Source organism: Arachis hypogaea, chromosome 8, assembly GCF_003086295.3.
Source record: "Arachis hypogaea cultivar Tifrunner chromosome 8, arahy.Tifrunner.gnm2.J5K5, whole genome shotgun sequence".
NCBI lineage: Eukaryota > Viridiplantae > Streptophyta > Magnoliopsida > Fabales > Fabaceae > Arachis > Arachis hypogaea.
The window spans coordinates 35,689,170-35,716,719 of record NC_092043.1 but is presented as its reverse complement, the minus strand read 5'-3'; the positions used below and the strand labels follow the sequence as shown (position 1 = coordinate 35,716,719).

At 32.4% G+C, this 27,550-nt stretch overlaps 2 protein-coding genes across 2 annotated transcripts; both read right to left on the bottom strand.

Annotated features, from left to right (window-relative positions):
• Nucleotides 1-683: 683 nt before the first annotated feature.
• LOC112707226 (TMV resistance protein N) lies at nt 684-13,283 on the bottom strand. Its single transcript, XM_029288500.2, has 9 exons — nt 13,150-13,283; nt 10,932-11,435; nt 10,226-10,769; nt 9,546; nt 6,457-7,010; nt 5,412-5,795; nt 1,913-2,830; nt 1,082-1,821; nt 684-971 (listed from the first exon to the last, which is right to left on the bottom strand). Exons 2-8 carry the CDS (start codon nt 11,408-11,410, stop codon nt 1,123-1,125), a joined length of 3,579 nt encoding a protein of 1,192 aa, XP_029144333.1. The 5' UTR covers nt 11,411-11,435; nt 13,150-13,283; the 3' UTR covers nt 684-971; nt 1,082-1,122.
• A 1,909-nt stretch (nt 13,284-15,192) lies between these two features.
• On the bottom strand, nt 15,193-20,656 carry LOC112707225 (disease resistance protein Roq1). Its single transcript, XM_072201231.1, has 6 exons — nt 20,434-20,656; nt 19,614-20,349; nt 18,320-19,445; nt 17,915-18,184; nt 16,118-16,999; nt 15,193-15,612 (listed from the first exon to the last, which is right to left on the bottom strand). Exons 1-5 carry the CDS (start codon nt 20,483-20,485, stop codon nt 16,220-16,222), a joined length of 2,964 nt encoding a protein of 987 aa, XP_072057332.1. The 5' UTR covers nt 20,486-20,656; the 3' UTR covers nt 15,193-15,612; nt 16,118-16,219.
• Nucleotides 20,657-27,550: the final 6,894 nt, after the last annotated feature.

Here is a 27,550-nt window from a genome sequence, read left to right as displayed (position 1 = left end):
TTAGCCGCTGAACCAGGATATTTCTGGGTGTGATTCTCTCTTTCTCTCCTACTCTTATTCTGTTTCTGTTGCGTTGGAGACAAAATTGAAAAATATCTCTTAATCGATTACGAGATAGGAAGAAAATGTCTCTTGGCTTGTTATGAGACAAAAAAATAGAAATATCTCCTGATGCTAATTTAAAAGGTAGAAAGTAATATTCAGAAAAAAAGGTTAAGATTCAACCTCTCCTTATCTTAGCCACTGATTACCATCAAAGTCTAATCAAATTAAACAATAAGACTTAAAATAATACTAGTCATAACTATTTTTTATTATGTTAGACCAATTTAGTTGGACTTGATTAATAAAAAAACTTAAATGTGTAGTATTATTTTTATTATTTTTTACTATGATTTAACTATTAACTTAATTCTTTTAGGCTCGTTTTTTTTTATCTAATAATCTAACAACATATTTTATCATATATTTTTAAACATTAGTCGTTAATTAATAACACAAAATAAAAAATTCTGATTGTTCTTTAGCATTTTTTGTTGCAAATATTTGATTCAAAAATAGCAACAAAGAAATCACTTTTGCAGGTACACTTTCTCTCAAAATGTGGCAACTTCTAGTAGCTATGAAATAACAAAAACAGAGTACATAAGGTCGAACCAAAAAGAGGTTAATTTTACTCAGTATTTGATCCAACCATCAATATATATAGCAAGATGAATATGACGAGAGTCATGGTTGCATTGGGATATAAGTCAATAACAAATGGGTAATTTTCACCATCAAAATACAGAATAAGAACACTCACGTTTTCAGAGTTCTCAACTTCCCATACAACTTTTTTTTATGATTGGACTAGCTAGGGTTAGCCACAAACCTAACAGTAATACGAAGAACGACTCATCAAATTTACAATAAAACAACAGAGTTTCCATTTTTCCCGCCTTGTTTTGCTTCTTCAATCTTCATATGTGCTTGGAGAATGGCAAAGCAAAAGAATAAGTGATTGTTGAAGAATCCTCTTTCTATTAAAGGAAAAAAAAATAACAAACATATAAAAAATGAGTAAAAGAAGGATAATTACCTCAAGGAAGATGGTCCTGTAGTGTGTGTGGTTGGCCTCACTTAAAGGCCAATATTTGCGAGATTAATTTCTTTGCTTTTGGCTTCTAGATTCTCCTTTTCCTCCTCATCAGTTACATACCAATTGTAAGGAAGCTGGACTTTAGGCCCAATGCTACTGTTGTTGCTTTCAGGCACTTCTTCAATAACCAACCCATGATCTTGAAGTAGGATTTCAGACGGACACACAAACATGGAGATTTCCAGTTGATATTGTGAGTTTCTTTGAATTATTTCTATATCTTGCTTGAATACCATGCGCAGTCCCCATTTCCTCATCTCAATGCCTGGGCAGGCTTTAAATGTGATATTGGCTCCTGTTTTCACAAAATGGCAGTGTGGCCGAGAAATATAGATAATCCAGACATGTTCTAAGTTTTGGGTCTTAGGAGGTTGGGACCCACCTTTAAAGTCTAAACGGCATGGCATACAGAAGGTTTCTTCTGCCTGTTCACTTTCAAAAGAAAGATAAAATGGACTCGGCAATGACGTGGACAACCGGTTATGAGAAGAACCAGTAATCGCTGAAGGATCGGTTACACAAAATGCTACACAAAAGGTAAAGCCTATCCAATTGTCATCCATATTATTAGAGTCCACTATCCTTATTGTTGATCCACCCACAAATAAACGATTGAACCACCATGGAATACTACTCCCAGGAATAACAATGTCAAAGCCACACCTGAAATGACAAGGTTGCTGGTACCAGAGGAAACACACAAAGATATATCAGTGAGATAGAGATTGTTTGGAAGTAGTGATAGACTTAGCATAGCATATAATTTCGCACCTTAATTAATCTTGTTAGCCAGACAAATGCCCAATTTAGACAACGCTGTATATCAACTATGGGACAGTAAAGCATATATAGTCCTGAACCGTGATTCCTTGATCCAGATATTGTTTTAAAATATCGTCCTCCTGATGAGTTATTGACAAATGGGAGTGTAGGCAATGAAGAAAGATTAAAGCAATGCTCCAAGTTCAAATATGCTAGGCTGGAAAGACTCTCAATGGTACAGGGTAAACTATTGAATTTGTTACCCTGTAAATTCAGTCTTTCTAACCCCTTTAATTCCCCGATAGTATCAGGGACTTTCCCTAGATTGCAAAAGCCAAGATCTAGAAATGTCAAAGCTTTCGAAATTCGAGGAGAAATGATGGACTTGCCAAGAGTTTGGTGAAGTTTGGATCTTTCATATTTGTTCAAAATAAGCTGAAGTTTCAAAAGCCTTGAGCACCCCTGAAAATCTAGAGTTTGAAGAGATGTCATCCAACTGATATCGTTGGGTCCCTCCTTCAGCCCTAGACAACCTCTCAAACTCAAAGATCTAAGTTTTCCAAGGGACCAGAGAGATTCATGCACCTTAGCCAAACTTGTACATTGTTCAAGATCAAGATATTCTAGATTTAAGATCCTTGAAAAATCTAGCATAGTTTCCAATTTTGTACAGCCTGAGAGATGTAGAACTATGAGAGAACTTAACTTGCATTCATCACCGCCAAAGTAGAGGGTAACCAAACTACTACAATTTCGCAAATTCAAGTAGACAAGTCGTGCAAGAAGGCCAATTGAAGGGTGAACATGTTGTAGGTTTGTGCATCCTGAAAGATCTAGTCGCTTAAGACTTGTGCACCATTCAAAATTTGGAGTTTCCATAAGCTTTTTCGAGTTGCTCAAATCTAATATTGTTAGGCGAAAAAATGTCTGTGAAATAGAACAACGATCAGCGAGTCAGTTTGTTAAATCAAAGCTTTAAAATCTTCATCAGCAAGTCAGTTTTCTGCCAAAATTTTCAATTCTTCTAAGGGAGAAAGAAAAAATTTCGACCATTAATATATAATAAGGCTTAAAATACTATACTATTTTCTTGCCATAATCACATTAGTTTAAATAAAACTTTAGTGGGTGGTTAGAAAAAATTGCTTATAATGTAAAGGAAATATTTTTTACAAATTAAAATATATTTTGAAAATAAAATTTGGTTACATTTACCCATGTAGGATAAAGAAATTTAATTTCATTTACTCATTTAGGAGAATGAAATTTGAACTTCTAAAAATATTAATAATAAATTTCCATATTCTGTTATATTCATGACTCTTATTAATTTAGTTTTTCAAATTCCAATTATACTATAGTGGTTCTTATAATTGAATTCAAAATACTATAGTGGTGCATAAACTCATTTTTAACATTGAATAAGCAAATTCAGTAATAATCTCGTATTCTTTTTATCACAATAAACTAGCGTAAAACGACTAACGTTTTAATTTGGGGCTAGTGAAGGCCCAAACAACGGTAGAAATTGCTTATAGATATCTATAGAATCAACACGACTATTATTAGATACCAAATAAAAATGTTGTAGTTTTACACTAATTATTTACTCTAATACTAAAGTTTAATTATTCTGCTGTAAAAAATTTAATTATTTTGTAGTTTATTATTCTACTAAACATGTGAAAAACATATATAAATATAAACAACTATGGATTTCTAGTATTCAAAAAATATTTTTGAAAAACAAAACGTTAAAAAATGTTTTTGACATTGTTCATAAACCTGATTTGAATAAAAAATATTCTTACGTTCCAAATATAACGATTTACTACAATTTTAAAAGAAAGGATTAGTTTTAAACTGAACAATAGATCACACACGGACACGGGTTTTTTAATCTATAACAAATACTTCGTTTTATATTTAGTAAATAAAACATATTATGTACTTACATTCATAATTTTTTAAAAAATTGAGTACTTTTAAAGACACTTAAAAATATTTTTTAAAATTAATTTTCTTATTAAAATTAAAAAATATAGTATAATCTTATATATTAATAAATATTTAAATTTATTTTAATATTTATATCTATTATGTTTTTTTAATTTTAATAATTATTTTACTAAATTTAATTGTTATTATTTATACTTATTAAAAATATTTTTAATTTAATTTATTAAACATATAATAAATTACAATGATTAAAAAATTATCTTTTAAAATTTAACTTTAATAAACTACCTTAAAAAAATAATACTTTTATCAATTCTACCTTAACGTAAGAAAATAGAACCATAAGTTTTTTTCCTCACAACCAAGGTATTAACCATTAAATATGGTATTTAATTTGTCATTGACTTGTAAAGGAGAAATAACTGGGCCAAAATTTAAAATTTCTTCCCGTCTAAAATAAAATTCAAAAGTTTAAATCTTGATTAAGGAAAGATGAATCCTTTTGGCAATTAAATCCCACCTATAAAAAGCCTATTCCATTTTGTTTGGTTAGCATTTTATAATCATGCCACCTCATGACTTATAAGTAAATTTTGTTATAATTTTTAGAGGTTATTAGATATTTTAGAAATATTGTTATTTCATAATTTTAACCATTAATTTTATTATAAAATATATATAATTATTTAACGATTAAAATTATTAAAACATTAATATTTTTAGAATACTTGATAATTTTTCTATAAGTTTAAATATTAGGAGAGCGATATTATCAATTTTTAGAATTCTTTAATTATTCTTTATATTTATTATTTTATTTTTTAGGGTAATAAAAAAAAGTTTATTATGAGAATATCATATGAGTTTGTTTGGGTGACTTTCTCATAATAAAAAGGTCTTTTTTAATTGTTCAAATGGTTCTTTTTAAAAAAAATTTTAAAAGAGTAAAAATAATTTTATGTTTAGATATCTCATGTAAAAATATTTTTTTATTTGATAAATTTATTTAAGTACAATAATATAAAAGTATTTTTTATTTATTTATTATGTTAAAAATATTTTTAAGTAAAAATTATTTTAAAAATAAATATAAATTATAACTTTTAAAAATATATATTTTTAATTTTTTAGTATTTTTACTTTTATTATTAAAATATTGTCAAACATAAAATAAAAAATATCTTTTTATTAAAAAAATATTTTTCTAACAATTTAATAGTATTCAAACAAACTCATAATATAGAAGTGATATTATCAATTAAAAAATAACAATATATTTATTTCCTAAATCCTATTAAATTAAGTAATTGCCTAATGTAAATAATTTGCATTGTGTATGTTTAGGGACTTACATATAAAATTGAATTTTTAAAATTCAAAATAAAATTTGAATCTAGGTCTGATTATTATTTTTCTTTCGTTAATTTTTTGGTGACTATTTTCTTTCGTTAATTAATGATGCTTTACTTCTGCAATTGTGTCTTATGCAGGAAAAAAGAGAAAGAAAAGGACAAGAAAATCATTGTAGTAACTAATAGTCTAATAATACCTTGCGGCCTTCCCATAGGCTTTTGATACTGCTACCAGACAAATTCATTTCAACGAGACATTCTGAAGGGTGAAACACTGATGGCAAAGAAGGAAAAGGGTAACCATGCCATGAAAGATACTTCAGACAACTAGAAAGACATTTGAGTTTACTTTCTGAAGGGTGAAACAGTGATGGCAAAGAAGGGAAAGGATAACCATGCGATGAAAGATAATGCTTCATACAACTAGAAAGAGATTTGAGTCTACTTTCTGAATGGTTGTTCTTTTGATGTACAATGAGCATCTTGAGATCCTTCATTTTGGCCAACCCTTCAACCATCTGATTGCAATCGCTGATATCCTCTTTTATATCAACAACTATGGCTTTAATCTCATTTGTTCCCTGACAAACATGAATTTTTAGTAAACAACAATGGAAGTACTTTAAAAATGTTTAATTTTGTAGTTTTGACAAATTTGCACACAAGTATCTCTGTAATTTAAAATTTGAAATGGCATTTCTATATTTAATAAAAAAATTTAATTTGGTTCCTCTTTACAATTGTGTTATGATAATAAATATCTTTAGAATATTTTATTTCAAATTAAAAAAAATTAATATTCTAAGAATATTTATTAATTTTTTAAACAATTTCGTTAGACAACCAACAAAGAACTAACTAAAAACAAATTAACAAACATTATCGAACTATTCTCCATAATAATTAATTGTTATTAATTAGTGATTATTTAAATTTTATTTATAAGAAAATATAAAATTAATAATTATTAACTACAGTTGTTTAAATTTGATTGATTAAGAGTTATTTACCTATATTTTCTTTTTTTCAAATAACAAGTAAGAACTTAATTAAAAATAAATTTATGTTATAAAAGTCTAATTGCAAAACTGCAAGAATTTAATTGAAAGTTTAACAAAAACATAAAAAGTTTCAAAGTAATTAAACAGAAAAAAGAAAACCGGATCATCGGCATATATATGTTCAATCACTTAGAAACGTGAAAATTAAAATTTTCTAATGAAACTAAGGGTGACGCATTACCGTTTCTGACATCAAGACATGATGGAAATCCTTGTAACTCCATATCCTACTCCATGATCCAGGTTCTTGAGGATATTTCTCCCGAACAATTTTCTTTCCCAACTCTTGCAGCATTTCGTGCATATGAATTTCTTGGTTTCTAATGGTTATGAATGATTTTTCCGCAATAACTGAAATTCCAATATGAGGATATAATCCAAGAGAATCTAGTATTCGCTTTACATAATCCTCCCTCTCCCCTCTGAAAAAACAAGCAATGTGTAGAAATATTTCTTTCTCCTCAAATTGTAGCCCCTCATAACTTATCCGAAGCACATTTGCAATTTCGTCTTCTAGATTATTCCTTAATCTATCCAAAGCATCTTTCCATTGGGTAGCATTGCGGGAACACAAGAAAGAACCCACCACTCTAATTGTCAGTGGATGTCTTTGAGCGTATTTAAGTACTTCAGGAATCAGCTCCTCACAATTGTTGCTTGGACCCTCTCTCTTGAAGGCTTTTCTACTAAACAGTTCATAAGCTTCTTTATCACTCAATAGGGGAACATTGTGAACTTCATCCGCTCCATACAACAACAACAACAACAACAACAAAGCCTTGTCCCACTAGGTGGGGTCGGCTACATGAATCAAACGACGCCATTGTGCTCTGTCATGTATCATGTCTACAGAGAGACCGTTTACATGTAGATCTCGTTTGACCACCTCATGGATGGTCTTCTTAGGTCTTCCTCTGCCTTTCGCCCTTTGTCCATCTTCCATCTCATCCACCCTCCTGACTGGATGTTCTATCGGTCTTCTTCTCACATGTCCAAACCACCTGAGACGCGATTCAACCATCTTTTCCACAATAGGTGCTACTCCAACTCTCTCTCTTATATCTTCATTCCTTATTTTATCCAATCGCGTATGACCACTCATCCATCTCAACATCTTCATCTCTGCCACACTCAGCTTATGTTCGTGCTCCCCTTTAGCCGCCCAACACTCCGTACCATACAGCATAGCCGGTCTTATAGCGGTGCGATAGAATTTACCTTTAAGTTTTAAAGGCACTTTTTTGTCGCATATAAAACCAGATGCACTCCGCCATTTTGACCAACCTGCTTGGATCCTATGATTTACATCATGTTCAATCTCTCCATTATCCTGTATGATGCACCCAAGATACTTAAAACTTTTAACTTTTCGTAGAGTGTTCTCTCCAATTTTCACCTCTATATTGGAGTTTTCCCTTCTCAGACTGAACTTACATTCCATATATTCCGTCTTGCTACGGCTTATGCGCAGACCATACACTTCTAGAGCTTCTCTCCATAACTCCAACTTCTTATTTAGGTCTTCCCTTGACTCTCCCATAAGGACGATATCATCAGCAAAAAGCATGCACCATGGCACAGGCTCTTGGATGTGCTCTGTGAGTACTTCTAAGACTAATGTGAAAAGGTATGGACTTAAGGATGATCTCTGGTGTAATCCTATACCAATAGGGAATTCCTCTGTCACACCACCTTGAGTCTTCACACTAGTTGTGGCTCCATCATACATGTCTTTAATTGCCCGAATATATGCGATCCTTACTCTCCTCTTTTCTAAAACCTTCCATAAGACCTCCCTTGGTACCCTATCATACGCTTTTTCCAAATCAATAAACACCATGTGTAGATCCCTTTTATTACTACGATACTTCTCCATCATCCTTCTTAATAGGTATATCGCTTCAGTGGTAGATCTGCCTGGCATAAATCCAAATTGGTTCTCTGTTACTTGTGTCTCTTTTCTCAACCTCCGTTCTATCACCCTTTCCCATAACTTCATAGTATGACTCATAAGCTTAATCCCTCTATAATTTCCGCAACTTTGTATATCCCCCTTATTCTTGTAGATAGGTACCAAGGTGCTCTTTCTCCACTCATCAGGCATCTTCTTTGACCTTAAAATCTCATTAAAAAGCTTGGTTAACCAGTTGATGCCTTTTCCTCCAAGACCCTTCCAAACCTCAATCGGGATATTATCAGGTCCTACTGCCCTGCCATTTTTCATCTGCTTTAGAGCCTCTTTTACCTCGAAGTCTCGAATCCTTCGATAGTAGTCAAAGTTTTGATCTTCTTCCCTTGTGCATAATCGACCAAGGCTCGGAAGAGTCTTCTGTCCCTCATTAAATAACTCGTAGAAGTAGCTCTTCCACCTTTCATTAATCTTCTCCTTTTGAGCCAACACCTCTCCATCCTTATCCTTTATGCACTTAACCTGATCCAAATCTCTCGTTCTTCTTTCCCGGCTCTTTGCAATTCTATATATACCTTTTTCTCCTTCTTTCGTGCCCAAAGACTGGTAGAGACCCTCATATGCTCTTGTTCTTGCTTCACTTACAGCCACTTTTGTCTCTTTCTTAGCCGCCTTATATTTTTCCCAGTTATCTGCATTGCGGCATAAAGACCACTCTTTAAAGCATTCCCTTTTTATCTTTATCTTTTCTTGTATACTCGCATTCCACCACCAGGACTCCTTGTCTCTTGGTCCTATTCCTTTAGATTCACCAAAACTTTCTTTTGCTGTTCTTCTAATAACTTCTGCCATCTCCCTCCACATCTCTTCCGCGCTTCCATTCCCATCCCACTTTGCCTCTTCTCCTACCCGTCTTAGGAAGCTTCTTTGTTCCTCACCTTTCATCCGCCACCACCTCGTCCTTGGGTTCTTTGTATGATGTCTTTTCCTCAACTTTTGCTCAACGCGAAAATCCATGACGAGCACCCTATGTTGTGTTGTCAAACTCTCTCCCGGGATAATTTTACAGTTAATGCAAAATTTCCGGTCGACTCTCCTCAACAAGAAGAAGTCGATTTGAGAGCTTGTCATGCCACTCTTATAGGTTATAAGATGTTCGTCTCTCTTTTTAAAACATGTATTTGCGATGAGAAGATCAAAAGTTGAGGAAAAGTCCAAAATAGTTTTACCTTCGGCATTGATCACCCCGAAACCATGGCCTCAGTGAATACTCCCATATCCAGTCACTTCTCTCCCAACATGGCCATTTAAATCTCCTCCTAAGAAAATCTTATCTCCCAAAGGTATGCCTTGAACCAAACTCTCTAGATCCTCCCAAAACCTTATCTTGTGTTGTTCGTCCGAACCCACTTGCGGTGCATAGGCGCTAATCACATGGAAAGCACCTCCCTCCACCACAAGTTTGATAGAGATGATCCGATCTCCCACCCTCTTGACATCAACTACGTCCTTCTTCCACTGCTTATCCACAATTATTCCAACTCCATTCCTATTCTTCACCTTTCCTGTATACCAAAGTTTGAAATCAGAAGAATCCAACTCCCTAGCCTTTGCACCAACCCATTTCGTTTCTTATAGACACATAATGTTAATCTTCCTCCTTGTCATGGTGTCCACCACCTCCATGGACTTTCCTGTTAGAGTGCCTATGTTCCATGTCCCAAATCTCAACCTTTTGTCGCTTCGACCTTTACCTTTTCCTTTGTGAACTAGCTTATTTACCCTCGTTCGTTCACGAAAACGCGAGAACCCTTGCTTATTTAACACTACATCCGGGCACCGATGCAGCGGCTCTTGCTTTGACACCGTACTCGAGCCATACGGCGCGTTACTTCCGGGTAACGACCTAGCTTTAGCGCAATAATGTCTTTGATTCATGTCATGGGGGGTTCGGCTATATTTTTACGTTGGTTGCCAAAGACCTAACACAACCCTCCTCCTTTATCCGGGCTTGGGACCGGCTATGTACCGCAAGTGTAACTTCATCCGCTCCATACGCTTTTAAAATATGCTCATCCCTGGTGGTTATGATTATTCTACTCCCTTCACAAAGTAATTTAGGATTGATAGCCAACTCTTCTAATTGCTTTAGGTGATCAACATTGTCCAACACAATAAGGACCTTTATACTGTGTAGCCTATTTATTATAATCCCAGATATCTCAGAAGGACTTTTAGTATCTAATCTTTTTACCTCCAAAGCTTGGCGAAGAATTTGTTTTTGTATGGCCATAGCACCACCATCCTTGTAAAGTTTGCTCACATTCTCCACAAAACAAGAAGCATCAAATTGATAAGAGATTCTATCATATAAGGCAGTAGCATGAGTTGTCTTTCCTATACCGCCCATCCCCCATAATCCTAAAACTCGAAAGCCATCATCCTCTGATCTTAACTTGAGAAGCTTTTCCAATTCTTCCACACGAGGTTGCATCCCAATCAAGTCATCAGCAAACCCAGAGAATTTATGATTCAATGTTTTCACTATTTTCTGAACAATATTTTCAACCTCTTTGAACTCTGGCCTGAAATAGAAACAAAAATATAATACTGATGAGAAGTAAGAACATAACGGAACTAATATAAATTAGATTTCTAGCCTATCCAAACTTGATCGATTAATAAGTACATGCACAACGATGGAAAAGAAAAATTAATAAGAATGGTTTGTGTGGTAGTATACGTACTTATTTCTAACATCCCAACCAACAGAATTTGCCAAAGTCGTCATAGCACTCTTCCAGCGACGGACCTTATTTAGCTGTTGTCTCTGTGAATGGGAAATAAAAGCATCGTGGTACACACCGTTCTGTTTGCGCACATGAGAAGGATCCACATCATAGAAAACTGGCAAGATAGCTTGATTGAACTCTCTCTGGCAGTCAACAATAGCAGCCATTTCATCTAAACACCAAGTGGAAGTGGGGTACTCCTTTGAGAAGACAACAATGGAAACCCGTGAATCCCTAATTGCCTGCATCAGCTGAGATGAAATGGGTTGACCTTGCTCCAGCGTCTTGTCATCCTTGAAGATGAAGATACCTTTTCGGATGAGGTGATTGTAGAGATGATCGACGAAGGTGTTGCGGGTGTCTGCACCCCTGAAACTGATGAAAACGTCGTATTTGCAAATTCGCTGAGGCGGTGTGGTGCTGATTCTTTCCATCGGATGAGAGGTGATGTGAGGTTCACTTGGCAATGAAGCAAGCAGTGATGGAGAAATGATAGCGTTTTAGACTAGAGCAAGAGATGTAAAAAACAATGCAAATGAATGAAATAGCGACAGGTTACTTTTTGAATTTCGTGGACAGAGCAAGTCAATTGGGTTGACTCTGTGAATGTCGCCTAAACATTGAAATGTGGACAACACAAGAATTGGGGAAAGGCTCTTGGCTAGCTCTTGCCTTCTTGGATCGAAAATTGGAACGCATGCACCATGCATTAAGCGTTCTTAATGACCACTCCTTGAAAAAATCGAATATGCAAATCAAAACAAAACAAGACCGTGTACGACCAAGAATTTTATAGGAAAACAAAATAGGTGGATAGTGAAAAGGTTCTGAAAACCGAACCGGTCATCGAACCGCTCTAGTTACTGGTTTACTAGTTTCAGGTTCAACCGGTTCAACCGTGGTTGAACCAAAAAAACCGTTTTCTAATAAAATAATAAATAAAATATAAATAAACACACCAAAACTATATGATCTTATCAATTTACAAACTCAAAAGTTTTTTTTTAAACTCTTAAAATATATGTTTCCAAGCACTTTTGTCATCATCATATTCAGCTTTACATTCATCACTCAATTAAAGAATCCACAATCCTAATCCTCTATGATTTCTTTTGGAAAAATAAAATTCCATTCAAGAAGGAAACCATAGCTCTAAGTAATTGAGAATATTTGTGAAACTCAGCACCAAGACATAGAACAAGTATACATATAGAGTAGTACCAAACAATCCAATTCTCAATTCCATGAATCATAAATAAAAGGGTGTCTAAATATTCACAGAATCAATCAAATTCAACATTAAAAAGCATCAAAAATCAAATTCAAGAAACAACATCCAAACAATTAATCTTGCTAGTGTGACTTAATACTAATGCTAACAACATCCTAAATATAATGTATTACTGTAACAGAGTAATAGATTCTGCACAAATTGAAATTTTCATTCTTGTAAACATTATATATAATTATCTTTTTTGGTTTCTTGGACCTGCTCTATAATGATTATATTATATGTGACAGATTTTTTTTTTTATTGTAAGTCCAACACATGTAAAAACCTGAACACGCCCAATATAGCATACAGAATCAGACATAAATGAACATTTTTTGCACTATGAAATCAACAATGAGAGTAACATTAATGATATAAACATATAAACAATGTCATTGATGCTAACATAATACTTACAATTGCTTCAAGTCAGTTTCAAATTAACAACAATCAAATACTACTCAAAATTAAACAATATTAGAAAACTTCTTCAGCCAAATCCACATAAAGAAGTTGTTATCTTCAAAATCTTCTTCCCTAAGAACCAAACATGTGAGATCCTTCAACAATAGATTTTCCTCTGTGCAATAATGTGTCAATGAATGGCCACACAAGTTTATTTTCCAGTGAGATCCTTCAACAACTAATATTTTTTTGTGTGAAATAGTCCTCACATATACACACATCAACACGGAAAGATCAATCACAAAATGAAAATCATTTAATAATGCTTCAAATGGGTGTTGACCCGGTCTGTATACGAATGGTGTTGCTGAATGAAATGATGAATGTAGAAGCAACAATTAATCATACTTCAAGTAATAATAGCAAGGTTTAGAAGTTAGAACCAAGAATTAATCATACTTCAATAATTATTATTACAACAAATTAGATTTATACCTAGGGTTAGTGGAAGACAGGGAAGAATGTAGAGCTGGCGGCGACAGGGACAGTGACTGGGGTGGAAGGGTAAAACAGAGCAGGCGCCAGCAGGAAGACACTCGCGACGACAAGGAGTGGTGGCGGTGGCTGCGATTTCCACGGATGACTTCTCGATGGAAAGGGCTGTGCGAATCTCCAAAGAACTTGCGACGGTGAGTGACTTCCACGGAACTTGCGACGGCTGCGGTGGCTGGACGGAGGTTGCGCCGGAAGCTCAAGGTGGAGACTCGAGGCGTGGGAACTGAGTGCGAGAGATGAGAGTGGAGGGTGGAGGGTGGAGGCTCGACAGTTGGGTGAAGACTGAAAACTGAAAGGCTAGGGTTCATTTTTGGATTTGTGGGCAAAACGCAGCGTTTTTGACAAAATTTTAAAAACCGGCCGGGTCACGGTTCGGTTTGACCGACCGGTTCTCGACCGGTTCAACGGTTTAACAACGGTTTTTAAATTTAGCGGTTTTACCTTTTGTTCGAACCGTATTTGCTAACGGTTTCCGGTTCGACCGATTCGACCGGCCGGTTCGAACCGGTTTTCAGAACATTACTGGATACTACACAGTAGATTGAAGATTTTATAATTAGGAGTTACTCGTATAAAGACGCTTAAAACATCTTTTTTAAAAGATGATTTTTAGTAATTAAAATTTAATATATATAATTAATTAAATAAATCGTGTTATTTTTGTCAAAATTAGATCAGATAAATTGATTTAGCCGAAAAATCAGTAAACCAAATTTTGAATTGACTAAATTAATATTCTCTTTTATAGAAATGACTACAATAACTCTATTATAGAAAATGACTAAAATATTTCTATATATATATATTTTTTTTTCTTTTAATTTTAAGAACCCTAAATCCTAATTCTATAATAGTACAGAGATAAGAGAAGAATTAGGATTTTCGATTCTCAAAATTTATATAATAATAATAATAATGAGTATTTTAGTTATTTTTTATAATAGAATAGATATTGTAGTCATTTTTTATATTAAAAAATATTAATTTAGACCAGTTCAAAGTGTAATTCACTGATTTTTTTGGCTAAAATCAATTTGTCTAATCTAATTTTGATAAAAATAACATGATTTAATCAATTATATGTATTGAATTTTAATTATTGAAAAATATCTTTAAAAAAAAGACATTTTAAGCGTCTTTATCTGAGTGGCTCCTTTTATAATTATCTTAATGTAAAAATATTTTTTTTATTCTCATATTTTTTTAGAGTTTGAGTTCCCTCTTAACTTTAAAAAAAAATTATAAGATTTAATTTTAATATATTATAAAAGTGTTACTTTTATTTAAAATATAGCTAAACAAACAAATCATACTTTTAAGTTTTAAAACAAATATTTTTATAAAAAAATATTTGTAACATCTCTATTTGAGTAGAATAGTAGATACTAAAAAAATATTGTTGTTATTTTTTTTTGTCTATGATATAGATAAATGAGTATTATTACTTTTTGTTGTATTTCTATTATTAATTTTATTTCATTTAAGTTTTCTCTCAAAAGTCAAATTTAGGATATCAAAAATTGACTTGAATTCATTTTGTTGGCAAATTTTATTTCCATTATTCTGTGGGACCAAATAATCTTATCTGTAGTTCTATTCACATTAATGAATACTTATATTTTATTTTATTTATTTTTAAAAGAAATCCTCCTTTGTTTTTTTTTTTAATGCTCTAGAATCAATTTTGGCGCCATCACTTGAAAAAATTATAGCAAATTTATAATTTTTATTTTAATCTAGATATTTTTAATCTTTAAATTGAATTGTATTTTTTTCAATGGTGGAAACTCAAATACAATCAATTTCACGTGAAATTAATATTGAGATATCAACTTCATCTAAGGCTTTGAGATATCAACTTAACGTGAACTCGACTTTACCTGAGTTTTCATCCTTTTCAATAGTTTAATGATTTGGCTAGACTCACCTACAGTCTCAAATTGGACAAACAAATACAATTCAAAGAACCCACCAGAGGCATTATGCCATCCAAATCAAAGCACCTATCATAAGAACAAAACAATTATTCTAATTTTTAAGTATACCCGAATTACATAAAACTCGAATAATCTTCAGTAGCTCAAGTTGATAATTTCTTTCCTTCTATATTCATTTCTAATAGATGTTCCACACTTCCACTTCTCATTTCTTTCTTCACATTTTCCTATTTTAGTGGCAGTTCATAATAATAGAAATAATTCTTGCTTCATTCTATACCTGTTCCAGTAACTGCAGCCACTTGTTCCATAAAGTGTACCAGTTCTTCAATTCTTGGGACATATCTATTTCTCTGAAGTCTGAACCACTCCTTCTTGGCCGTGACTTTTTATTCTGGTCGTACCTCTGTGGCTCTGTCCTCTGTTCCCAAACACCTTTTCCTTCATCTTTTATCCAATGAAATCCCTTTAAATTGAATTAAATTTCTATTAAACTTACTTAGATATGCAATAACACCACTCCCCCCCCCCCCCCTCTCCAAATGGTTTAATAACAATCAAATTTTTTTTAGTGAATTTTTTTTTTAAACTGAAATCAAAGATAACACAGGATGAGAAATTGAGAATGTTTCGTTGTTGCTGATGTAAGATTCTGAAGTTTGGATTTCTTCATGAGAAATTCTTATTGGAGAGATAGCAATGATAGTGAAAGAGAACCAGGGGAAAATGATGATTAATTTAATTGATCACAAAACTCGTATATATATAAAGAGAGTGGTTGCAACTTGCATCAACTCAGCAAAACAGAAAAACAGAAAAGTAACTATCAGTGTAACTAACTTCCAAGTATAGCTAAGTTAACTGTCATCGGCTTCTAGGTTCTAAGTTCTAACTGTGGCCAAGTACAAATACTCTCCTTAGTTTCTAATATGCAATAAATCATTATGAGTACTTAAAAGAAGGATAATTACCTGAAAAAGAAGAGATGTGCACAGACCAATAAATTGGAGTAGTTGTTTTCTTCCGCCCAGGCCTCTTTCATATAGTGTTTTACCTCTTACATCAAGTGCCACTCACACAGTAGAAGCTGAAAATATATAATCTTGACCAATGACTGAAAGTTGTGGATACCGTTCTAAAGTGCCTTTCATCTCATGAAGACCATGAAATGAAGCCTCGGGAAATCTTCTAAGCTCATGACAGTGCGCCAAGTTTAAATATGCTAGCTTAGAACAAATCCACTCCCCATCGAAAAACATCAACTCTCCAACAAAATCAAGAATTCTTTGTGGCTCAAGGAAGACAGGACTCAAAAACATCAAAGATTCCAGGCAGGAGGAAGGCGCAAATTTTCGTCTGCAGCGGGGAAGGTTGGTTATCATCATGCAACCGCTCAAATCAAGAATTAGGAGGGATGAGTTGCCATTGAGAATGTAAGGTGCATGAACAAGATTTTTGCAGCCTCTCAGACTCAAGTACTTAAGCGTTGCAAGAGTACCAATAGACTCATGCATTGTGGACAAACTTGTGCATCGCTCAAGATCAAGGTACCTAAGATTTGAAAGTTCTGTGAAATCTGGTGTTTGTTGGAGGTTGGTGCAGCCAGAGAGCAGTAGAGTTCTTAGGGAACTTAACTGGCAATTAGGGCCGAAATCAAGAAGGGATAGACTGCTACATTCTCGCAAACTCAAGTAATTAAGCTCTCTGAGAAGTCCGATTGAATCATGGACTTCAGTTAGGTTTATGCATCCTGTAAGATCCAGCCGCACAAGTCCTTGGCAGCATGCAAAATTTGGAGTGATTACAAGATCTCTCGAGTTCCTCAGATTCATCCTTTTTAGATTTGGAATTGCCTGTGAGGAAAGAATTGACTACAAACATATCAGATTTAGTTGTCAATTCTAGCTGGAAATTCAGTAAAATTATTAAGACTTTTAAAACAAGTAAACAACTAAATCTGTTTTTTTAATATTAGAATCAATACTTTTTATTAATATTAACTAATATTTTTAACAAACATCTTATTTTTATATTATTAGGATTTAAAATTTAATACTCATGGTATAAAATGTTAGCCAACATTTGACCAAAAATAATAAATTTTTTTGTTATATTGGCTATAACATTACTCTTTTTTTCTAAAACTTTCAAATATTCAATAAATCTCAAATGTCAAAAAAAAATAGTAAGAAAAAGGCTTTTATATGGTCTTTAACCCCACCGTTAATAAAAAAATAAAGGCATGCATTTATAATTTCAGGTAAAAATATTTGTGGACTTTTTTTTTTTGACATTATTATCGAAGGAATTTTGTAGGTTTATCCCGTTTAACAACTAGTAGTCACGATAATATCAATGAATCAATTCACTAAAAAGTTATTTTAACATTCAACAGTGAAGGTGGCCAGGCAAAATGAAGCAGTTAAAAACTTAAAATTTTCATTTTGTGAAGAATGATGTTACGTGTACATCAAAATCAGTTACTGGTATAAAATACATGAAATATAAATATATGTTGAAAATAAATTAAATTACACATATATTTATACAAAAATACATTGATAGCTGATTTTAGTGAGTAATTTTAGTATACGAATAACATTTTTGTTCTGGGAATAATCTTCCAAAGCAGAGTCAAACACCCGAGTAAAATTTACTAAATTCTGAAATCAAAAGACCGTATGCTTAACAAACTCAAGGCCCTTCAGCACGGGCCAACACCATGGTTCACTTTCTAAAGTTTGGAAATAATAATACAATCATATTACCTGGCTGCCTTCCCATAGTCGTCGGATGCTGCTATTAGGTAAATTCAATTCAGCAAGATTAGACCATATGCATAGTGACAAAGAAGTGTAAGAGAAACCATGCCATGAAAGATAGCATAACTTATTGAAACGAAAAGTGAGCTTTTCTGAGGAGCTCTTATGATGATGTAATATCAACAGTCTAAGATCCCTCAGTTCTGACAATCCGCCAATTTTCATGTATTTGGAGACATCTTCATCCAAAACTATGGCCTGAACTTTGTTTCCTTCCTGAAAAGATCTTAAGCTGTTACCATTTTTGTATGATAAAAGTACAAAAATGTTATATGTACATTAAAAATCAATCACAAAATAACATTGTAGAAACACAAAAATCATAAAATGAATTTCGCGATGACTTGTTACCATATCTATCAAGACTTCTTGGAAATCCTCTGCATTCCACAATCTAGACCAGCATTTTGGCTCGTCTTTATTATTGCCCCGAACAATTTTTTTGCCCAAATCTTGTAATATTTGATGCATATGAATTTCGTGATTCCTAATTTTTATGAGAGATTTCTTCCGGATCTCTTGAATTGCAAGGTGGGGATCCGATATTCTACTCCCTAGAATGTGCTCCACATACTTCTTGTTTTTTCCCGTAAAGAAACAAGCTATATCTAGAAAGATCATCTTCTCATCTTCATTCAGAACTTCGTAATCTTTTTCCTGCAGAGAGTTCATATATTTTTCTTCTGGATATTCTCTCCATCTCTGGAAGCATCTTTCCCAATGTGCTTCAGCTTTTTGATTGAAGTAGTAACCCAGTTTTATAATTGCTGAAGGAAGACATTGAGCATTTTCTATTATCCTACGAGATACATCACTGATAGCCAGGCTATGACAATCAATTTTGAAGGCTTTTCTTTGAAAAAGTTCAAGAGCTTCATCATCATTCAATAGTTGAACCTCGTGAATTTCATACGCTGTATTCACATTGAGAATATGCTGAAATCTAGTAGTTATGACAACTCTGCTTCCTAATCCAAGTGAGTCAGGAACTATACCCAAATCATCCCATTGTTTTGGATCACCAACATCGTCAAGAACTATAAGAACCCTTTTAGGAAGATTTCGGTTACACATTCTATTTTGTAGCATCTTGGCTATTTCGGCAGGATCGTCAGACTCAACTTGTTCCTGAAACAGTTGAAGAAGAATTTGTTTTTGAACGTTTGTAGTAGCAGTCTCGCAGGCATTGGCATGCCTTGTATAAATACCGTTTACGCCCTGGATAAAACAACAAGCATCAAATTGATGAGATATTCTATCGTACAAGATCATGGCAAGAACTGTCTTTCCTATGCCGCTCATGCCCCAAATTTCAAGAATTTGAAAAGCAACATTCCCTGATGTCAAGTTGAGTCGTCTTTCGAGCTCTGCTACTCGGGGCTGTATCCCAATTAGATCACTGGCAAGTAATGTGAATCTATGATTCAATTCCTTTGCCACAAAACTAGTAATCTCTTCCAGGTGTGTAGTCTCAGGTCTGAAAAAGGGGAGGAAAAATCACGTCCGTGAAACAGGCATAACGAAAAATATATAGGATTATGACTTATTTTGGTAAAAATATATAGTTTGCCTAACAAGAACGACCAATTGACCATGAAACACTAAGAGAATTTAGAAACAAGAAAAGGTCGTTTTGGGTACATACCTGTTCGAGTCTACAATAGAGAACCCGCATACTTTAGCCAAATACTTCATATCAACCTTCCATCGGGCAACCCTATTGGAAAATTTCCTGAATCGCTCTGAATTGAAGTGGACTTCGTACGGGCCCGTTTGACTTCCAACATCAGAAGAAGGAACGTCATAGAAAACTGGGACAACAATTTGTTTATTTTGTCGGTGGAGATCAGCTATCGTGGACATTTCATCGAGACACCATGTGGAGGTCGGGTATGTGCTAGAGAAGACTACAATAGCAAGCCTTGAATCTCTAATTGCATCCATTAGCTCGGCTTTAATGCGTTTTCCTTTCTTGAGCCTTACATTATCCTTGAACGTGAAAATGCCTCTTCTTTCGAGACGTTCGAAAAGATGATCAACGAAAGTGTTGCGGACGTCGGGACCACGGAAGCTTAGGAACACATCGTATCTATAGACCTGTTTATGGGAATCCACGCATTCTTCGCTGTTGTTTGAATCCAGAGAATGAACGGGAGGAGTATCTTCCTCGCATAAAGAACTGACTTCGCTGATGTTTGAATCCACAGAATGATAGGAAGATGAATCTTCGTCGTCGCTCAGGGTGGAAGTTATAACTTGCTGGTCACCATGGACGTTGTCGGATTCCAGGGGAGGAGCAGAAGCTCCATCTCGATGTCCCAACTGACCCGCCAGAGTCCAAATCTTGCTTTCCAGTGAGGATTTCCAAGTGGATAACCTGTCTGATATTAATAGACTCAAAATCATACCTGCTATGAAAGAGCTAACTAAAGGTAACCAATTACCCAAATCTGTTGATATGTCACCTGAATATTTTGAGCTCATTTTCTCTGCTATTCTACAGACTATGATGATCATTGATGGGAGATGAGTGGAATTTGGTCCAGTTAAGCGAGGAACAATCACCGGACTAAAACTCAGTGAACTTTTAAAAATAAAAAAAAAAGTCAACGTCAATGGTCTAGCAGGACCGGCTGGTGCTCTTGTATTTTCTGGCTTGGAGAGTATGGGGATGGCGGACAATATTTTTATTTTGGAGGATATATGGAAGAACATCTTTAAATCGTCTTTTTTTTTAAGATATTTTTTAATAATTAAATTTAATATATATAATTAATTAAAGGGTAGTGTTAGGGAGCCAACGGTTTAAGTATACATTGTGTACAATAGGCTATTGAGTTATAAAATAAACATCACATATACTATCCAGAATAACCATCCGAGTACTAACGATAATAAACATCTCAGTCCTTATCCAAAAAATTTAAATCTCTATTATACACATTGTACAGATATTCCATTGATTCCCTATACTTTCTTTTAATTAAATTATATTATTTTTATTAAAATTAAATTTGATAAATTAATTTGATTAAAAAATCAGTAAATTAAATATTAAATTATTCTAAATTAATATTTTTTTATAAAAATAACTATAATTATTTTATTATATAAAATGACTAAAATATTTTTAATTTTAAAAACCCTAAATTCTTCATTTGATAGTAGAAAGAAAAAAATTAGAATTTAGGATATTTATAATAATAATAATAATAATAATAATAATAATAATAATAATAACAATAATAATAATAATAAGAGTATTTTAGTCATTTTTTATAATAGAGGTATTGTAGTTATTTTTTATAAAAAATATTAATTTAGACTAGTTTAAAGTGTAATTTACTAATGTTTTGGCCAAATCAATTTATTTGATCTAATTTTAAAAAAATAACATAATTTATTAATTATATATTAAATTTTAATTACTAAAAAATATTTTAAAAAAAAACATTTTAAGCATTTTTGAGTGACTCCCATTTTATTTTTATTATAAAATATTATTACTAAGTTCCTAAACTCCTAAAGTGGTTCTGAGATTCACGTTTTTCATTATTTTAGTTATCAAATTTAAAATTTATTACACTAGATCTGAGATTCAGCTTTAGACACCGCATTTATCTTTGGATTTTTTTTTTAATTACTATTGAATCAATAAATAAAATGTTAAACTAGTTCTAACTTGTTATGTTAGATATACGATTAAATGATGTGGTTTTATTTTAGCGCATAATCAAATAAAAAGTGAGATTATTTTGGATAATAAGAATTAAATAAAATAGTTTGTACATTATATAAATTTTTCTATTTTTTTGTTTTTATTTTGTTTGACAATATTGTTTAGCTTTGCATCTAATGTAAACCAACTCAATACTTTATTTGCTGATTGAATATTAGAAAGTGCCTAAAAATTCATATAATGTCTAACTGAATTTTGGAATTAATATAATAAATTTTAAATTTAAAAATTAAAATAGTAAAAATCCTGAAAATAAAAAATCACCTCGAAAATTTAGTAAAAATATTACTCTTCAGTCTTCAACGAATTGATAACCACCCTACCATGATTTCTATGTTTTCAATTGTGATAGAACCATGGAACTTTTTATAAAATTAGAACAGTAAATTTAATTAACAAAATATAAAAAAATATCATGTATATGCCTAAAATTATCCACCAAATCTGTCTTAATGTATATATGTATATTTATATTATTATATTTTATATTTTAATATATATTTTATAAGATAATTAATTTTTAGTATATATAATATAATTATATAAAATATAGAAAAATTAAATTACTAATATTTTTTATTTTATTTTATATTTAAATCAAGAATAAGTAATTATTTATTTTTTATACTAAAAATATTAATTTCTTAATATTTTTCTAACATAAAATTTTATCATAATTTAAATTACAATAAATTTTAATTTAATAAATAATTTAAATTTATTATCTAACTTAGGAGTGTAATATTAAAAAATTTTAAGTTTTAAATTAAAAATTTAGCTATTTAAATCTTGATTGTTATTGTTATTAATTATTTTTAGGATAATACCATCAGTTTTATTAAAAAATATTATTTAATCAATAAAAAATATAATTGTTGATTGAAGAGAGAAAATATTTATTTTTATATTTTTTAAATATTAAATGCGTGAATAATTCTAAATCAAATCACCAAGAAAAAAAAGAGGACACTGCTTCAATGTTCGTGTATTTTTTTTATATTTTTAGGAAATGTTTTTTTCATAAAACCAGTCCTTTTTTATGTTTGGGTTTGTTTAGTTATGTTTTTTAAAATTTAATACATTATGACACAATAAATACATAAATAATTCTAGGATAAAATATTATTTGAATTTGTATTAATTTTATTCTTCAATTTTTTAAATAATACCAATTATATTCTTAACTTCTATCAACATTAAAATTGCAAGCGGACATTAGTGATATGAACTGATGTGACTCGCTAAGTTAAAAAATTTTAAAAATGTCCTTGCTAACGAAAACAAAACTTATTTATTATCTCAACTTGTATCGGTAATAGCAAAAAAAAATAATATTTTTATAAAAATATTTTTCGTGGAGTAAGAAAGACCGGAGAGACGCGATGTTTTTAGTAAAATGAAAAATTATACAACCTCCCAAAAAAGTAGGAGGTTTGAAGTTGGTGATACGATAATTCGAAATATTATCTTCCTATTCAAGTGGTTGTGAAGGTCAGGGATGGTAACACTACCCAAACCTGCAGATATCCACCTTATCTATATTGTATTAAGACGAATTTTAATGGGACAGATTCTTGGGCAAGACGAATTTTAATGGGACGGATTCTTGGGCGGGACAAAACGGAGTCGAATTTAGGTTAAATCCGTCCCTACCCATCCCGGTATATATATATATATATATATATATATATATATATATATATATATATATATATATATATAATCATCTGCTTTTCACGTTCCATGAATAGTCGGCACATTGAAGAATATCCAGAGAGGCATTTAAGGAATCTGTTCTAATACTCTATTCGAGAGTTATCAATATTTATCAAATATGTTCCTATCTAACGGAACGCTATTGGATCAAATGACAAAGACATTGTTGAGAAAAAGATGACTTTTCCTGGATGAAATTGGTTGAAATTGAAACCATTTAAATTGAAAGCCATATATTATATGGGTTGCCCGGGACTCGAACCCGGAACTAGTCGGATGGAGTAGAAATTGGATTTGAAGAAATTCGTCCACCCCCAATATATTTTATGGCCTCTCCCATAAAAAAACTTAAGATACTAATATAGATAGTATCTATATATATATATATATAAAATAATTAATAATATTGTATCATATTTAAATTTTTACTTTAATTTATGTTATGTATGTAAATAATGGTTATATAATTTTTAAAATTTAATTTTATTTGTTGGATTTAATAATTATAGGGGCAGGGGCGGGTTAGGGTTTAACATTTTACTACCTGCGGGTAGAAGCGGAGCGGGTTCGATGTGAGTTTTTGTAGGGTGGGGCGGGGTCGGATAGAGCAAAAATCCGTCCCTACCCTCCCATTGCCACCCTTAGTGGAGGTTTTCGAAAGAGGATTGTCCACTTTAAAAGAAAGTTGTATGTTCTTGTAATAACATGAATCCTCTGAGATGATTTGTGATCAACCTGTACCTACAAGAAGGAGTCCTTGAAAGAATATTTGTCAACGACAAATCAGGAAGCTGTAAGTGAGAAAAAAGATGATCAAAGGCTTGGTTATATAACTAGGGGATGGCAGGATAATCAGCTTTTGGGAGAATGGTTGGTTACCTTGTGGTACTCTGAAAGTTATTTTTTCAAAACTTTTTTCGATCTCAAATCTTTAAGGATCTGTCATAGGCGATTGTGAGTTCTGAGATTGGTTAGAGTGGATTTGAAATTTCCAGTGGCAACAAGAGTTATTTCAATGGGAGCTGGAACTAGTAAACCAGTTTTATGCGGGTCTACAATCGGTGAAACTGACAACTAAAAGAGAGGACAGAGTGGTCTGAAAAATTTGATAAAAAAAAGTGTTTATTCTACTAACTTCTTTATACAGGTGTTGCAGGCAGAGGTACTTCCGACAGATATCACAAGCTATAGCTTCACTAGTACTATTTGGAGAGGATTCGTCCCACCAAGGGTTGAGTTGTTTACTTGGTTTGCACTGGTTGGTAGAGAGAATACAAGAAAAAGACTGTGTAGATTAGGTGTTATTGGTCAAAATGATAACATGTGCGTTTTATGTCATAAGTTTCTTGAAACTGCTTTTCACTTGTTTATTGGTTGTGAGCTCACTTGACAGGTATGATGTGCTTGGTTGTTCGTTCTTGTAAAGATATTGATTATTCCAGGTACGCTCAAGCAACACTATAAAAGTTAGACGGATATATCAACAAGAAAGATGGAACGAAAGCGGTGGTTGGTTGACTTTTTTGCGGTCATATGGACAATTTGACTAGAAAGGAATGATAGAATCTTCAAAAATCAAGGTTCAAGTGTGGTGTATATTGTTAACAAATTCTTTACAAGTTACGATGAGTGGATTGATGGTGAACCCTGTGGTTGTTTATGGTAATGTTAGAGATGGCTAAGAGTTGTTATTTTTAGCATTATGAATTTTTGTTTTTTTTCTTTTGCTCCATCTTATTGTGTTAAGTTTTTTTACTTCAAAAAAAAAAAAGAATTAGTTTCATCGAATTTTCAAATAAGAGAATCTAAAATTAATAGCCCTTTAAGTTTATCTAAGTTAAAAATTAAAGAAGAAAATTCTGAAATAAAAGAACCAACAAAAAAGGTCGAAAAATTAAATGAAACCCTAAACACTAAATTATGACAATAAATAAAGAAATATATGTAACTTATCAAGACAAGAAACAAGAGCTATTTGAAAGAAAAAATCGTTTGAATTATTTACAGTTTTCTGAAATAAATCAAAGAGCATTTGAAGCCCTAAAAATAATCTATGACAAGTTGAAAAGAGAAGTTGAAGAGTTAGAGAAATTAATAGAATCTTTAGAAAATAATAATGAATCAATGATAGAGTTTGCAGAAATTTTAAAATAAATAATGAAGCATAAAAAGATTGAAAAACCAGAAAATAAAATAAAAAGAAATAGGACGAGAAAATTAAAAGGTAAAATAAAGGAGTATAAAAGGGAATTAAACAATCTTCAGATTGAAATTGATGATCTTATAATAAAAAGGATAGAAATAAGAATAAATATAAACAAGTTGGAATTAAACTTAAAAAATTTATAAATGCCTGGAAAACCATATTATGACTTAAAAGAATTAAAGCTGTTGAAAGAAAAAATGGAGAATGAAATTGAAAAATTAAACAGATATTTAGAAACAGGAGAAAGTGTAGAAATAAAAGAAGTTATTGAAGATTTGAGAAATTATAGAAAAAGACAAACAGATAAAAAATTTTATATACAATAATCTATGCAAAAAAGAATATTATAAATTAAAACAAGATTGAAAAGTTATGAATCAAAACATCAAAGACTAGTAATAACTGCAAGAAAAATAGTAGAAATGGTCAATACTTTTTATCAAAATTCTTTAAATAAAGCACCTATACAAATTATAAACTTGTTCAAAGTAAAATATGAAGAATTAATAGAAATTTCGAAAAAGAAATTAAAATCAAAGCCAGAAATTAAAATTGGTATCAGAGCCAAGTTAACGATTAAAGGTAACACTTTTTCTTTAAACAACACTTTTAGTGATACACTTTTAAATCAATAAAAACAAAAATCTATAAATCTGTACCAAAACACATCTGTACATTAGATGGACCCATTACTTTATTATCACCAGTGGTGAGAATGAGATACATTTTAATAACATTTATGTGAAATGATGTCATTTCATTAAAAATTAGATGTCAATGTAAAATGACCTCATTTCGTTTTATCTAACATAACAAATTAACTTCCCATCCGAAATAGTAATGGATATAAATTTAGGGACTAATTTAAATTACGATTATAGTCTGACTTCAAATTTTAGAAGCTAAATAGAATAGTTACTTATCGCAGTCTTCTTTATATTTTTTAAATTTAAATTGATCCCAAAACTTTGATCGATTGATAAGTACATGCACAACGATGGAAAAGAAAATTAATAAGAATGGTTTGTGTGATAGTATACGTACTTATTTCTAACATCCCAACCAACAGAATTTGCCAAAGTCGTCATAGCACTCTTCCAGCGACGGAGCTTATTTAGCTGTTGTGTCTGTGAATGGGAAATAAAAGCATCGTGGTACACACCGTTCTGTTTGCGCACATGAGAAGGATCCACATCATAGAAAACTGGCAAGATAGCTTGATTGAACTCTCTCTGGCAGTCAACAATAGCAGCCATTTCGTCTAAACACCAAGAGGAGGTGGGGTACTCCTTTGAGAAGACAACAATGGAAACCCGTGAATCCCTAATTGCCTGCATCAGCTGAGATGAAATGGGTTGACCTTGCTCCAGCGTCTTGTCATCCTTGAAGGTGAAGATGCCTTTTCGGATGAGGTGATTGTAGAGATGATCAACGATGGTGTTGCGGGTGTCGGCACCTCTGAAACTGATGAACACGTCGTATTTGCAAATTCGCTGAGGTGGTGTGGTGCTGATTCTTTCCATCGGATGAGAGGTGATGTGAGGTTCACCTGGCAATGAAGCAGGCAGTAATGGAGATATGATAGCTCTTTAGTTTAGAGCAAGGGATGTGAAAACCAATGCAATGAAAAGGAGAAAAATGAATGGAAAAAGGCAGAGGTTACTTTTTGAGTTTCGTGGAGACGTGGACAGAGCAAGTCAAATGGGTTGACTTTGTGCATGTCGCCTGAACATTGAAATGTGGACAACACCTTGGCCAGCTCTTGCCTTCTTGGATTGAAAATTGGAACGCATGCATGTATTAAGTGTTCTTAATGATCACTCCTTGAAAAAATCCAATATGTAGCTCAAGTGGCACAAGTTCTCCTTTCCTACTAAGAGGTCTCAAGTTCAAACTTCATTTTGTGAATTTTATAGGGGAA